Source organism: Pocillopora damicornis, chromosome 6 (assembly GCF_964200805.1).
Source record: "Pocillopora damicornis chromosome 6, jaPocDami1.2, whole genome shotgun sequence".
Lineage (NCBI taxonomy): Eukaryota > Metazoa > Cnidaria > Anthozoa > Scleractinia > Pocilloporidae > Pocillopora > Pocillopora damicornis.
Genome location: NC_142675.1, coordinates 22,898,265 through 22,915,075, shown reverse-complemented (window position 1 = coordinate 22,915,075; position 16,811 = coordinate 22,898,265). Strand labels below are relative to the sequence as shown.

The following is a 16,811-nucleotide window of genomic DNA, read 5'->3' as shown; positions in this document are numbered from 1 at the left end:
AAAAGTTTTCTCATGCTTACTTTTACAAAATTGCACCTGAAAATCGTGTGATACCAATACAAAAACATCAGAGTGCCTTTTGTTCTTGTACAGTCTTCTGGTAAATGCAAGCACAGATGTCATATTGGAGCAATCGTTGTCACCTCATCCAACTGGAGAGCTGATGTGACACAAACTTGAAAGATGATAGTTTTCAGAAGTTGTAAAGTGCCATAATCAGGGCGAGAGAGGTACTAATAACTTGTTGCTAGCCTCTACAGGAAGCATGTTTTAGGATGAACCTACTGGTATATATTCCAGTTTAGCCTCACTAAAAAAGATGTCCTTACTGACAGGCAAATTCACACTTGGTTTCTGTGATTTTCCTGACTGAAAGACTTGTTTCATTCAGCACATTTTTGACAAATACCCATTTATTTGATTTATTTCAGGAAATTCTGTAGTGGATATTTAACAACCATTCATCAAAGTACAAAGTAACACTGGCACAGGAGGCTAAAATAGAGGGTGTTTTTAAAAGGCTCTAATATTGCTATGGTAACTTGATGCTAATTTAAATTGTTTTGAAGAAATTGAGCATTGTTTTGTACCATTTGGCAGAGAAAAAATAAAAAAAGTTTGATGGTGTAGATCTATTACAGAACTAGTGTTTACCAAATTAATTTGAGCCACCTTACATGCTAACTCACCTGGTCTATTCTATCATGAAAGCACCTGATTGTACACCGATAAATAGTCTTTGGTGGTTCACCCAGTTAAACTAAAAGCAGTGGTTGGTATTGCTACTTAAATACAGAGGATTTCAAGGAGAACCCACATTCTGTATTTCCTCAACTAAGGGCCTGGGCACTTGCTTAAAATTTTGACCAAAAGGAGGGCACTTTTTCTCCTGTACTGATCCTGCCATGGCTGAAGCTTCAAAAGTTATATATAAAGTGGCATTAGAACGGGATTTCCTTGCATCCATACCATTTAAGAAAGTGAGGGGGCACTTTCTTTTGAAATACGTATTGTGGCTTAGGGGTACCGGTTGGGCGCTTACTTGGGGAGGGCACTTAGTAGAACATGTGCACTTATCCCAGGAAATATGGTATTCCACTGAACCCAGTCATCAGAAACTTGACAGATGTTCAACAATCAAAATCCAAAGATTATGGCAGAGGTGAGGGATTACCGAAATTAGCCTTGTTCCCCATCCTTCTCAAATAAAAATTTTACACAAGAGTAACTAACATCTAATTTCTCTCAACAGTATCACCCCTGATTGACATGTAAAGGTCATGAGAATAAAAAAAGTGATCATGCGCATAAAAGGCTGTCGTTAGAGTTTAAAGCACCGTAGGTGACGTGTAGAGAACATTATGAAGACTACCTGAAATGTTGAGGTCATGGTAATATAACATATAAACGAAGTAGGAGATAATTGAGCTTTGGAGTCTTGAACAATACGAAATAGAAGGTAGTCTATGACTGCATTTACCTACTGATGTAAAGCTGTAGAGTATTTTAGTAAACAGGTAATGTTGTCAAAATGCAGAGGGGTTAATAAACAGCTCTTGTCGACGCCAAAATTGTGGGAAAAGGAAGACTTGGTTGGAACAGAGTCTATAAACCAGTCAATTTACAGGCCGGGGACATGGCAGGAAATTAATAGAAAAGGTACATGTATTAAATTTGCATCAAATGTATATGATTAAAAAATGCCCCATCTTTGTACGTTCTGCTTACCTAACACAATGGACAATACTTACTCCTCTCTGTCCGAAGGTACAAAATTCGAGCCCTGGCCGCTTTTTTAACTTTTTTTTTCTCTTTCAATGTACATTCTCCTTCAAAAGATATGTTAGACATATCGTACAACGCATATATTAGAACTTTTTACGACGTTGCTTTTACCATTTTTGAGTTTTTTTTTTTTTATCAAAAAATATGATAACTCTGTTAGCATGTAGAGTGGTATGTTGCTTGCAATAATCAGATTGCCGCATTAGGGTATGTATCTTGCACCGATCAGATTGCCGCATAAGGATATGTATCTCGCACCAATCATTTCACAGAATTTAGATATCTTGCAACAATCACAGCGTTTCTGAATTTTTTTCTCGCAAATGATGTCATGAGGGCTGTACATAAAGAATGATATTAACCAGAAATTTTGGGTTCATTTAAAATGTGTAATGGTTTGTGGCCTTCTCGAGAACCTTGTCGACTGAGGTCGAGATTTATCGGAATATCCCAGAAAACTTTGCACACAAACACAAGGATCCGATTCCAGGTGACTCATTCATTGTTTTTAACATTCTCTTGACGGAAGCAGTACCCCAACCGGATACTGATTAATTGAAGAAAAAAAAAACATAGAAATAGAAATAAAGTAAAAACAAATAAGGATGCCGAAACTAGATTCCAAGGGAGAATGTGTTTCATTGTCGTCGAGTCCGCCATAACTTATTCACCTCGAAAACTGATCATGATTCAAGCTTGTCATCGGCATTGGACGGTGTTACTTGTTAATCTCTCGTATCCTTCACCTGGGTGAATTCGTCGAAGAGGAATTTTAAAAGTTTATGTCTTGGTCCACATTTTCAAAAACATATGAAGTGAGAAACTCATCCACTGAAATATTTGTGATGTTCGTAGAAGAAACTAGTGAGTGTAAAGGATGAGAGGGACCTGGGAGAGGGAAGGCAGGTAGTGATATATAGGCCTAGAAACTACCACATTTTAATTTCTGAGTGAAAATACTTTGTCCCTGGTCAAACAAGTTTTGGTCCCACAGAAACTTCATTTGCAAAAGTGCATCGTTGTAATGGCATCATCAAGATTGAGCTACACGCGGTCATGAAATAATCAGTTTTATTTTTACTATTTTTCAAAATTTGTCATTATATTTCGTTTTATAAAAATCAGAGGCGTGAAAATTATGGCTGGCTTCTTGTTCTACCTTCAACCTAGCGTAAATTATACTTCTGGTCGTTTAGACGAAACCTGCCAAAAGGAACAGAGTCTGTATCAAAATTACACTCCCTGTACAGCGGGATATCAAGTTTTGGTTCTTTATTAACGATGATGATTACAAAAATGATAGCACAGCCCCGCAAAGTCTAACTAGATACAAATAATAATTTCGTTCGGGGAAATCAATGCTAAAATACCCCGGCTCCCAAACCCAACACGAGTCCTGTTTAGTTTTCAAGCGGAAACAACCAAAAGCGCCCGCAATGTACCTGTACAGTTAAATTTAGGCGTTTAGGCCGAGGAGAGATCTATGACTTCCATTTGTGTGAAGCACAGTATTCGTAAATGCAAATAATGCAAAAGTAGTCAAAATAAAAGCAATGAACAGATGCCTTTTCCACTTCCTCCTCTAAACACGCACTACAGCAACATTTAAGTGGGATATTTGCAGCCAAAACGAAAATGAATTTAAAACAAAATCGACGAACGGTTCCTGACGGTGAGACGTGCAATCTTTCAGTTGACTGAGAGTAACTGTAGTGATTAATGCTAGAGAATCACGGAGAATCATCTGAATGCTGAAATCTGCAACGAAACGCCTTCTCTTTGCTGTGCGAAATTTATCAGGCGTCATGACTGTGTCTATCCCATCTTGTTTCGGCATTTTTTACACAAAGTAGTAAAAATGATTTCGCACAAGCCTTTTTTTTCCCAATAATTCTGGGCGCTGTTTCCAAAGCTCAGCTTGATAAACAGTTGGAGACTGTTGAAATCTGCATGCAACTGAGACGCAGAAAATGATTCCAGACTGTAAAGTAAAAAAAAAAACTACCACAAGCACAAACGATTCACCAGGATGTATAAAATCGAGTCTTTGCGCTACCAAACGCATAATAACCTTTAGTATAGCTGTCACAAGTATGAAGGTACCAATCTTAAGAGCTCAGTATATATCTACTGTGTTACCTCGGTACAAAGGTATCAGCGCATATTGAAAAAGCGATGTGGGAGGAAGCTTAAAAGCATATGGAGCGACCATTAACATAGTGAACCTCGTGGTTTTCTTGTTTTTCTTGGATGTGATGGTTTTTCGTTGCTATCTCTCTGCCGATTAGTTAACTGTTGACAAGCACAATCTTTATAAATAAACCATGTAATGCAAAAAACTCCACACATTGCAGTAAATTTCATAAACTTGCACGAAGAATCTGTAGCAAATGAATAGAATATTAAAAAATGAAAGTAAATATGGAAAGAGGTCGATGAAAAAGCTCTAATACTTGACACTGTTACGAACACAGCTTGAGTTTTGCTGGGATCTGATGTCCAATTTGAAGAGGAAAAATAACGCCCTTCAAAGCAAAGATCAATATTGGACGTTTATTCCAAAATCAGTATGAATGTAGCAAGAGGACTGAGAGCTAGACCACCAAGGATTTGCATGTAAAATGCAAACTTCATGGCCTTCTATAAGGACGTCGACCATTTTGTTAGTCGAGATTTCTTCCAACCCATCTTACTTTCGTCCCCCAAAGGTGGATTGTACCCCTGAAAAATCATATTTTGTGGATCAAATCCTCAAAAGTCCCTCAAAAGAACTTCTGGTTGGCTCAGAAAAGCGTCTTCAAAAACATTCTGAGCTCTGTAAGAATCGATCAGCCTATCAGCAAGTATTTCAGAGAGATATACCAGCGTGCCTTGGAGCGAGAACTCCATCGCTCAACATCAAAATTGCCAGAGCAGTCGAACAACCTAGCCAGACTGCAGAATAAGTAATTCCAAACAGAGGGTTTCTTGCACAGGTCACGAGTACGATACAATGTTTTTTCCCAAATAATAAAATTATTAAAGCACGAAATCGCTACGCTTGTCCAGTTAGGGACTATGGTTTGGACTCAGCCGGCGTTAATCATAAGATGCTCAAACACATAAAATCAAGTAATTCCAAGAGTCTTTTTCCGCATTGACACACCCTTCATTCGGTAATTCTGCAAAATTTCATCAAACCAGCAATTTTTTAGGCCGAGAGAAAGCAACTTAGTTTCAAATTTGAAGAATTATAACTATATTTTTGACAGAAAATAGTATGACTTTATCCATTTGAGCATTTTTATTCATTTCTTATTGTTAGTTCTCTATTGATTTGATCGATTCGTTCCTTTCAAACCTTATTCACAACGGATATTATCGATAAAAATAAGTCATAAATGTCAGGTCCTATGATGCTCATTGAACACCTAAGTTTTGTCACCTTAGCAACGTAGAGCCACGTGTTTTTTTTCTTTTTGTAGAACGCCACCTTTGGAATGCCTGATATGTTCGGAAGGAGTCAATAGATAATTGCAAAAATGTTTAACTGATCCTACTCTTAGCATTTGAACCGCAGTGATTCCCTTTCCTTGTGGAGGAAAATTGACTCACTGCATATGTTGTGGAGAACGGACTGTATGAAAGAGGTCAACCGGAAAAGAAAGAAAGATTAGTTGCCTTCATTTGCACTAAACAATATGAGTTAATTAAGCCAGGTTTCGCTCTGTTGAAAGGAATATGCCTCAGTGTCTGATATGAACACGTACAGTATTTTCTCGAGCACCTCAGCATATTTGGTAATGAGCTTTCCTCCAATTGTGCCTGACAAGATATTACCACGTTACCTTAAACAATTCCTTGAGTTTTGTCTACTTTGGTGTCCTAACGTTATGCAATAACGTACAAACTGGTTCTAAGGCTAACTTATGGATCCGACGTCTTCGATCAGGGGTTATTGTTACACAATACACGACTCGTAAGATATTAGTCGATAATGTTTTTTCTCTTCCTTGTTATCCAAATATGGAAATTGTAAAGAAAAAATAAGTACATTTATGTTTTCCTTTCGATTTCCAAGAATTGACCAAGACTGTAATGTGAACTTTAACCAGCAGTTTATATTCAGTTCTACGAGGATTCAAAGGTAAATATTTATTAATTGTCTGGTTTATTGTTGTTTCAAGATCCGTTTTTATCAACCATTCAGTAGCATACAGCGTTGTAAGACAATACAGATGTAACTCGATCTCAGTCTAGTTAGACATTGATGGCGCATGTAATCACGTACATATTGTAACAATTGTGCTCGTTGTAAAGAAGCAAGAGAGCTTTCTTCGGAGCTGAACTGTATTAACAGAAAGACACTGAGCATCCCCTGAAAACTCCGCTGAATTCGCCTTGAAGATGGCAGCAACTCCGTTCTCGCTCGAAGGAGTGCTAACGTATTTAGCAGAAACGTTCACAGCCGGTGTGATTCAATCTTATCAGGGGCAGGGAATCCTTGAAAACATCCCTTTGGCAGAACGACAAGATCCTTTGCAAGATTTTACAAAGTTCAATCCGCAAGACACGGTCTTCCAGGAGTACGATGCGCCACCAGACGACGATAGCAAAATGGCATGGAAGAGATCTCGGCCAGAAAAATGGTGGATGTCGCTTTGGAAGGCCATGAAAAACGCATTTTACATTCAAATTGTAGGTGGGATGGCACTCGGTTCGCTTGCTATTCTAATACTGATTTTAGACTTTAATTCCGTAGATCTCTGCTTTGATAAGCAGTCTACAAATTGGAAGGCACTTACTAAACGGACTCAGGCAGTGATAGTTACTGCTGCAACTAGCGAAGCTTACGTTGTTCAAATGTGGACATTTCTTGTCGTACTGGTGATGTTTGGATGGCCGGTGATTAAGAAACTGAACCTGCTGACCCTGAATTTGCTCGGTGCGTTTCTTGATAGCTGCTACAGACTATATCTTCAGGTTTATGGAAACTACATGGTATCCTGGAGGTCGCTTCCTCTGAACGGTCTGTTCGTGTCGCTTTTGCTCATGAACAGTTTACTACTTGGTAGAGAAGTCGCAAAGAATAACGAAGCACTGACAACAAGGAGATCTAGGATAAAAAAAACCTTGAAGGTTTCTGCGATGCTGACGGCTCAGTTTGCTTTTGGCATACCGATCACATTTTACCTTGTTTATAAGCTGATTCCGTTGTATAGAGAAGCAAATGAAACCATAAGAGCGATCATCGCTGGCGGACTCCCGCTTGTAACTGCCATACCAAAGGTCATCGTGCGTTTGGCGGCGCAAAGAATCGACTTCTTTCACCCAGGAGACGCGCACGTGCTTTTGAGTGTCCTGTATTACGCCTCCGCCATCGTTTTCCGTGTGATGCAGGCAGATCTCACCAGCCTTCGACTGTTCATAGCGCTGAGCTTCGCACACGGCGCGGTGGATTTGCTAGAAAGGGTGACCATTGTTATGCGGGATTACTTTTGGTATTTTATTTACAAGAAACTGAAACGAGACGGTAGAGAGACGTTCATTGCCGCAAATAAATTTCGCACCCCGAGGAGTATGCGCTTCATCGCAGACATGAGCATTCAGATTATTCTCGGAGAATCAACAGCTCTGATCGCAGCCGTTGGATTCATACAGCTGTTTAAATTCATGTACTCCCCTGAAACATCGTCCTCATCCAACGTCCAATTTGTAACACAGTTTTTTTTTCGCGTGTCTATTGCTCTAAGTATCGATTTCTTCTTCAATTCGTTCTCGTTTTGGTTGCAAATGTCTTATTTAAATGTTGCGGTGGTGCGAGTTTGGAAGAAGAAATGGCGTAAGCATATGCTTGTTGCTTTCATTTTGACTACTGTGACGTTGTGTTACTACACGACTCATTTGTTTGCAGTGGTTGAAGCGAAGAACACTACAGGCGCCAAAAAGCCTGCTTTTAATTGTACAAGGCCATTTGCAAAGTTTTAGATCGTAGTTTCGTCGAGAAAACTACCTCCTTCCCATTTCCGGGAAATATTCCAGTCTTTTTCCACAAAACAACGCCATTGACTTAGTGACGTTAATAATCAGTAGTTGAACAAGGGTTTACTGTGTGACAATGGATTTCAATCATTTTTTGGGTGTCAATTGAGTAAATTTCCCATAAAAAGCTGTGGAGGCTAGTCAGTGCACTTCAGCAATACAACATAACCAATTAATATGAATTTAAGAGGAAAATTCTTAGTTTTTTCAATTCTAATATTTAATATCACAAACATGTATTATTATATCATATTGTGTTTTGTATTTTATATTTTATTAATGTATTATTTGATAGCATGTAAATTTTACATTCTAGAATTTATATTTTCATTGTATTTTATCATATTTAACACGAAGACATAACTTTTGTAGCTACACTCAAATTTCGTGTTTAAATTAAGTTTGTGTAAGTATATGTACCAATCATGGAAGCATTTTTTTCTTCGAGAAGCAGTGTCTCTGAAATTTACTTTTATTTAAAAATTTTTTCTCGAGATCAAATTTGTTGGCACTCCATGGAAAAAGATTTAGACAGATCAACCGATATATACCATTTGAGGTAAAACCAAACACTTCTTTTAAAACAAAGAAATATCATACCTAGAGTGTTTTAACCCTTTAACTCCAAAGACATGATTGTCAATTCTCCCCTCGAGCAGCTACACATTTCCTTGTAAATAAGTGACAAGAATTTGCTGTTTGATCAAAATAGCAACTTCTGCCTGATAAGTTTGAATATTCTCATTACATTTTCGCGGGATAATGTATGGATATTGTAGCGAGAAGTTATACATGTTGAGAATGTCTGGGAGTTGAAGGGTTAAACTCACGACACATCAGAGTATCAGCATCAAGGTTCTTCTAAATAAAGCACGAGTCTCCTCACACTTGACTTGAAAGATATGTCTTTGGGAAAAAAAGCCACAAAAATTTCATGCTTTCAAAATCTGTACCTCCGACATGAGCACCAGGAACAATTAATCCAAGAGTGTCTCAATGGTTCCTTCAGGCACACGTCATCCCCGCGCACTTACGGTTCCAATCTCCACACTTTCTCTGACTCTCGCAGGGGTAAAAGGAAGGGGGGATATTTTTATTTCTCCACAAGAAGACGTTCGCCATATCTTTACCCTATCTCGCATCTCAGTCTTTCTGAAGTGACTGAGTTCTCTTTAAGCTTATTTTCAGCTATAATCATTGTTATAAATAGCTCAGCTGTCTCTCTCTCTCACATTGATCCCTGTAATTCCGCCTTCACACTGTTTATCTCTTTCTCCAACGTCTCTTTCTCGGTTTCCAGCGCAGCTGTTCTTTTGAGATTCACCTGTAATCTGTTCTCCAGAGTTTGAAGAAGAGGTCCACACATAACCTCCATGAGCTGACACAAAGCCTTGGTAAAAACTGCCAAAATAATAAAAAAAACATTTAATCAAAACAGAAATAAGGTAAGAAGAGATACTGAATAATGCAGAATTGGGGGAAGCAAAGAGAGGGGAGAGGGGAGTGGGGAGGGGGGGAGAGGGGAGTGGGGAGGGGGGGAGAGGGGGTGGGGTGGGAGTGAAGTGGGGGAGTAAGGATAGTAGAGGGTGAAGAGGAATGTGTGGGGAGATGGGTGAAATGCAAGTAGGGTGGAATGACCTGGAATAACACTGATGACTTTTTAAATGACAGAATAAACTTATTCCCTCAGCTTATTAATTGACTAATTTTGATCAAATACATTTGAAGACAGAGTACTGCTGAAGTTTTCAAGATTAAATAAAAAGGAGTTGAAAATTTGCTATTTCAAGAATTCTGTCCTCTGCTAAGAACACACACTCAGGAACTTAAGGCAAGTACATTGCATAGTCACAAAAGAGAAAAAGTACAATATGTTAATCACTTGCAACACAAAAGTTCATGGAAAGATATTCACAGGGCTGACTCAACAAGGGTTATGGGAGTAAGCAATTTGTCCATCCAAGAATCCCACCTCTACCAAATTTTCTAAAACATTGTTCACAAAATGACTAAAATCACATTATAGATTCAATAAATGCCTCTACCAACCTGTACTATTATGAACTGCTGTTAATAAATCCTTAGAGCTGTTAAGAAAAATGGTAAATTTAAGTTTCATACAAGTGGACAGAATACCCAGCTGTGATCACTTGAATAAAATGACTCAGAGCAGAAAAAATGTCTGAGCATTTTGAAAGAACCTTGGCTGCATTGTTCAAAACACAATTTTAATTGTGAAATTATGAAATAAATCCAGGATTAGTTTTAAAAAAAACTCTTCAGAGTTTCTTTTTTCTTTTGAGAAGCCAGGCATGAAAATAACACCAGCCAACAATGGGTAAAATTTGTACCAGAACAAGACAAGTATTTTACTGCTTTTTATAATTAAACCAGCCAGCACTTTTAAGCTTTAAATCAAGTAGTTGGTTAAAATGCTGGCCACCACTACCTCTGGAGAACACTAATGCTTCGCCATACCAAATAAATCTGGATTAAGGCAGAGCAAGTTTTGATAAACTTGACTCATGACTTGTTCACCCTTTCCACACAAAAATACTTCATAGCATATCTTATCCCAATAATCTACTCTCACTTGGCATTTTGCAACCAAGACAGAACTTCTCCTTAACCTTTCAATTCAATGTCAAGCAGACAAGAAATGATATTAAAGAAATGTATCAATTAGGGGACTAGTTTATCCAGTTCCAAATTCTCCACACTAACACCTTAAGAATTGTATAGCAAACAGTAGGGAGAATTATTTATAAGATCTTGGGAGTGAAAAGAGTTAAATGAACATGGACTAATAACCCCTTGAACCTTTAAACTCCCATGAGTGACCAAGACAGAATTTCTCCTTACAATATCAATGCAATTTCAACCAGATAAAATATCGATTTGGGGATAATTAGTTGATCCAATACTTAATTCTCTGAACTAACATTACAAGAATGGTATGGTTGACAGTAAGGCGAATTACAAATTTGATCTGGGAGTTAAAGGGTTAACATTGATACAAACCCTTTGTCTAGTGTCATTGGTTTCTGTTAGAGTCTCTTTGTGGATAAACATCAGCACTAGGGAAGATACTAAGCAGTACACAAAACTAGAAGCCTAATAAAATGACAATATTTTTTTAGCATTTCTGTTGATAGAAAACTTACTTCAAAGTTTTACTGTATGCCTCTTCTTCTTCCTTTAATGAATAAAAAATAAAACAAGGCATCAACAATGTCTTTCTGCATTTATTAAGTAGTCAAGTATTGGAGTAAAGTACTGTCATTGGTTCAAGGGCAACCTGGTGCAAATCAACAACCATTATTTTCTTTTAAAATCATTTTTTTCGTATTTGAACTGATGATTTATATTTTAAGCAATAAGTGTTAGATTTAATTAACATTTAAATAAAATCATGCATTAAAATTTATCAATTAACTACTTTGGATAAGTTTCCTGCTGGACTTCACCAGTGATCAATTGCATAGTAAACCTAGTTGACTGTAACAGGTAATTTAGTGTTAACAACTGAGTTGAAAACATAAATTAGCCACCATAACAAGGTTAAAGGCTGACATTTTGAGCATTAGCCCTTTGTCAAAAAGGGCTATCAAAGGGCAATGAAAGCTCACGTCTTGAGAAAAAGCCAACAATCAATTCATGAACGCGTCACGCATTGTGTGACTCGGTGTTAAGTTACGGGAGGAACCGTTGAAAATTTGAACATGTTATAAGGAATAGTATGGGGAACGAAATATGGTCGATTTACAACGATAAATATTTCGAAATATGAATATTTTACATGTAAAATCAATAAAACATTTAATGTCACAAGCATGTATTATTATATCGTATTTCAATGTATTTTATATTTTATTAACGTATCATTTGATAGACATGTAAAATTTTATACTCTTATTAGAATTTATATTTTCATTGTATTTTATCATATTTAACACGAAGTCATACGCTTTTGTAGCTACACTCAAATTTCGTGTTTAAATTAAGTTTGTGTAGGTATATGTACCAATCGTGGAAGCATTTTTTTCTTCGAGAAGCGGTGTCTCTGAAATTTACTTTTATTTAAAATTTTTTCTCGAGATCAAATTTGTTGGCACTCCATGGAAAAAGATTTAGACAGATCAACCGATATGTACCATTTGAGGTAAAACCAAACACTTCTTTTAAAACAAAGAAATATCATACCTAGAGTGTTTTAACCCTTAAAATCCGAAGATATGATTGTCAATTCTCCCCTCGAGCTGCTGCTATCAAAAAGGGCTATCAAAGGGCAATGAAAGGGCAATTGAGTGACCAAGACAGAATTTCTCCTTACAATATCAACACAATTTCAACCAGATAAGTGATGAGAATAAAGAAAAATATCAATTTGGGGATAATTACTAGATCCAATACTTAATTCTCCAAACTAGCATTACAAGAATTGTATGGTTGACAGTAAGGAGAATGAAACATTTGATCTGGGAGTTAAAGGGTTAAACTCTTTACAGTGGCCAATTTATGTTTTCAACTCAGTTGTTAACACTAAGTTGCCTGTTATACTCTCCCACCAATGCAGCACCACAGTTTCTTTAGAAACTTATCCTTTTTTTATCTAGTTGACTGTAGTTTTGGTAGGCAACTTACAAATGATTCTAGAGTCCAAATAAATCCTTTGATAGAGAAATGAAAAGTTTATCTATACATGTATATCTATGCAAAGGTGGTCTTCACAGACTTCGTTTTTTTTTTTTCCTGAGTTTAGTTTTTGAAATGAATCACCCTACTTTAAGGAATCATTCTATCACCTCACCTTTGATAGTATTTGTGGCAGTTCTGACAAGCTGTTTAAAGTAGCCTTTGACAAAACCTCTGTATGAACTATTTGAAGCTCAATGTCAGCTCGCTGATATCTGATGCAGTAAGAAAAAACAAAGCACTTGGTTATAAAAAATAATACATATATATCACATGGCCTAAGGCACCCTTTAGAAAAAACTGAGATCAAAGCATCTAAATCAAGTCCACATATCAAATTGAATTAGATACATGTAGCTGCAGAGCTTACACCTAATCCATGACAAGAACTGACCAAAGATATCCCTACAGGGCTGTCACCAAGTTTGAAAGTATGTGGCAAATAAAAGACAGTATGGATACTATGTTATTTCATCAGATTACATGTCTGTGAACTATTCAGTTAAACTTATAGTAAGCATGAACATCCACGCAAATTCTGAACATGGAATCCAATTATATATTTAAACCAGACACCGGTAGATGATGCTTTCAATCTGTGTCTTGAGCAAAACAGGTCTGAATGCTGCTGCTTGAAGTTTGTATCAGCTATTTCAGCTGGTTTTTCCTGGTGACTATAGGAGTATGGAAAGTGAACTTACTGTGGAGGACTCCCCTCAGGCTTGATGTTCACTGACTGAAAACAATAAACTTTTAAATGGCCACCCTAAAAGAATTATGAGGGTGAAAAAAGTTACTAAACAGGGCTCCAAGCTTAACTTTTTCAAACTTACCATTGGAGAACCTTTAATAATAGAGTGGTGACAAGATATTAATGTTTGGTTAAGGAAAAAGAAACTGTAACCTTTTAACCCCTTAGATTGACCAGCTTCTAATTTCTCCTTACAATATCAGCCCTGAATCAAACATTTAGATCACGAGAATCAAGGAAATGATCACCAATTTATAAAGCTCTTGATTTTAAACAAATTCTCTTTGTCAGCACTCCAGGAAATGTATAAAGAACAGTAAGGAGAATATACATACTGATGTTAGGGTGTGAAGGGTCAAGCAACATTACACCACCCAGTAATCTACTGACCAGACTGCCTCTGTTTGGAGTGAGTACTGGATAGCTGGTATTCATCATGAGAGAATCACGTGCTATATCAAGGCTTGATACCAAGGAAACCAAGGAGAAAGGGCAAATTTTCATTTTTACCAATGATAGAACTTAAGTGATATCTATGAAGATGTGTACTTACTTTGACTTCAGACCATAAGAACTAAGTCAATAAAATGTTACAAAAGAGATTGCCAATTACTGTAATTATTATTTTATAGCAGTCAAGTTCAAGAAAAATTAACCCTTTAACTACCATGAGTGACCAAAATAGAATTTCTCCTCACAATAATAACAATACAATATGAAGCAGACAAGTGTTGACAAAGAATAGTATCAATTAGGGGATTACTAATTGATCCAATTCCTAACTCTCCAAACTAACATAAGTTGAATAGTATGGCAGACTATGGCAGACAGTAAGTAGAATAACTAATGACATTTGGAAGTGAAAGGGTTAAATACTACATGTAAGCCACTCACCAAATTTGTATCGGTGTTGAAACAAGAGAAGATAAGGCCAACAAATCCTGCATCCATAAATTGGTAAGAGGCCTGAGTCCGTAGGTCTATTGCACAAGTAGAATTATTTCATTACTGCATCAATTCACGGTCTACCTTTTTTTACACTAATGAATTAAAGGAGGTAAGTTTCTAAAGAAACTGCAGAGCTGCAGTGGTGAGAGAGTATAACAGGGTAATTTAGCATAGTCAACTGAGTTGATAACATAAATTAGCCACTGTTAAAGAAATGTAAAATGGTTTCCATGTTTACATAGTCTGATGTAAACACGCAGGAGGTTGGGAGAACACAAGATAAGTGTAGGAAACCACAATGCAAAGTGGAGTGGATTCCAGCTTATCGAGTGTTCTCCTAACCTCCCATGTTTACATCAGGCTATGTAAACATGGAAACCATTTTACATTTTTTTTAATAAAATAACTAATGAAAGAGGAACGAAAACCGTGTTTACATACGCTCATGTAAAATGGTTTTATGGTCAATCAGAGCGTGCGTACTATTTGAATTATTTTATAAAAAGAGTTTAAAAGTGGACATTTTCAGCATTAGCCCTTCATCAGACCTTCATCAGAGCAATTGAAGGAGGGATAACATTCAAAACTCCAGCTTTTAAACTCTTAACTGTGGCCAATTTACATTATCAACTCAGTTGATAATACTAAAATTACCTTTTTTCCCACTACTTACCACTTAAGTGTCATTTCATTGTAACTAATTAGGAAAGCATGATATGCATTGACAATAAGGACATCCATCTCATATGGGCAAATCTCTTGACCTCTGTCTATACCTGCTTTTTTTCCTTTTTCCAATTTAATATATCATCCCTCTAATGTCTAAAGATAACAGGGGTCCTAGCCTAACAGTCTCATGAAGCTGATTATCAGACAGCCATTAGACAGTTCTCAAATAGTAATATTTATTTCTCGGTGAAAGGGTTTAACCCTTTAACTCCCATGAGTGACCAAGACAGAATTTCTCCTTACAATATCAATATAATATCAACCAGATAAGTGATGAAAATAGAGAAAAATATAAAATTTGGGGATAATTAGTTGATCCGATACTAAATTCTCTGAACTAACAATATAACAATTGTATAGTTGACAATAAGGGTTAAGGCATCAGGCTTGACTTTATACTAATGATTGCATGCTATCACATCAGGAACTTACCAACATGTGATGGCCAAACTGTAATGTGAGGATGAGAATGATACCAACCAATCACCCTCATTGGTCGCTGTTTTGACGTCAACATACCAAGCCTCTGAAATATCAGAAGAAAAGTACTGCAACTTATCTGTTTAAGCATTGCTTTTATAACCATAAATGAAGACTTAATGGTTTGTCTCATGATTTAAAGTCCCCGTAAATTATAAAGTCAAACCATCAATTGAAGATTGCAGCTTGTTGACCCATTTCTTCGACCAGTTAAGATCATGATAGTTTACCTCTGCCTGTGTTGAGGCATCTGACAATTGTTCTGGAGAAATCTCCACCCGATCCTTCCGCTTGTCCAGTCTCTGAAGCATGATAACTGAATAAATATGAGCTACTCTCTCATCCTCAACCTAGAAGAGGAACAGAAGAAAGAGATCATACACCAAATATATGAGAGTACAATTTAAAACGAAGAGCATTTAGATCGATATATGGAGAATGGAAATGTCCCGGGGAAACGAAAATCAGTAGATTGTGACAACCAATGTATAGCTAAATAATAAAATTAAGCCAGCTGTCTTTGACTCGAATACACGAGGGATTGGGAGTTTTTAACCAGCAACAGTTCGAGAAATCAAAATTCTGCAGACTAAAGTTTCTTAGTGATAAGAAAAATTCCAATACATACACAATTCCAACCATATACCCACAATATTTACAAAGTTTCATTTCACTAGTGAGGCAGTTGGGGACAGTTTACAATTCAAAAGAAGCGTCTTTTATACCCATTACTTCAAAACAGCTGAAAAGTGGCAATGACCACAATAAAATACCTCTCCAATTAACAAGCCCATAACTTCTTCCCTTTCAGTCGATAGAGCGTGAGTCAAACAAACCATATAAGCATCTGCTTCAATCTTCACAGCTCCGACTGCCATCTTGCACTTCTCTTCCGGCGTCATCGTGCGACGCCGCTGACAAAGGATACCTCTCACATTTTAGTGACGTAATTATTTCCGAACGATACCCCCAGGCCCAGTCTACCAAGACCCCTTGCAAAATCGGGTGATTCTGGAAACCAGGATTTTGTGGCTCTTCCCAGTGGGGGAGGTAGAGCTAAAAATGTGACGATAAAACAGGTGAAATTTGCGATTTCTATTTGTTATGGCCTCAACTTACCTTTTGCAGTTACTTGGGTTGCTTCGCAGAGGGTGTTTCAAGATAATTTGGTTATTAGAGATTTTCTAAAGTTGATGTTCGTTAGCCCAATGCTTTGAAAGACAAAGTGAGACCAAGAAAAGACTGAGAACATTTTATAATGATGATGTAAGCTTACCGATCCGTAACTCCTCAAAATTCCTTACTTTCACTATTCTTGAATTTCCCGTTGTTGACAAGCGGCTTAACTATGACGTCATTAGGCTTAAAGGAACAGCTAACAGCGGTCACGCTGAAATAGGTT

The 16,811-nt window shown here is 37.1% G+C and overlaps 2 protein-coding genes across 2 annotated transcripts; one reads left to right on the top strand and one right to left on the bottom strand.

Moving 5' to 3' along the window:
- Window positions 1–4,869: 4,869 nt before the first annotated feature.
- LOC113681954 (uncharacterized) lies at window positions 4,870–8,688 on the top strand. The gene has a single exon (XM_027199093.2). It carries the CDS (start codon window positions 6,172–6,174, stop codon window positions 7,750–7,752), a length of 1,581 nt encoding a protein of 526 aa, XP_027054894.2. The 5' UTR covers window positions 4,870–6,171; the 3' UTR covers window positions 7,753–8,688.
- Window positions 8,122–16,714, bottom strand: LOC113681957 (lys-63-specific deubiquitinase BRCC36). Its single transcript, XM_027199097.2, has 9 exons — window positions 16,183–16,714; window positions 15,640–15,759; window positions 15,362–15,455; window positions 14,147–14,232; window positions 13,203–13,267; window positions 12,617–12,716; window positions 10,971–11,002; window positions 9,856–9,893; window positions 8,122–9,207 (listed from the first exon to the last, which is right to left on the bottom strand). The coding sequence occupies exons 1-9, from the start codon at window positions 16,309–16,311 to the stop codon at window positions 9,035–9,037; spliced, it is 837 nt and encodes a 278-aa protein (XP_027054898.2). The 5' UTR covers window positions 16,312–16,714; the 3' UTR covers window positions 8,122–9,034.
- Window positions 16,715–16,811: the final 97 nt, after the last annotated feature.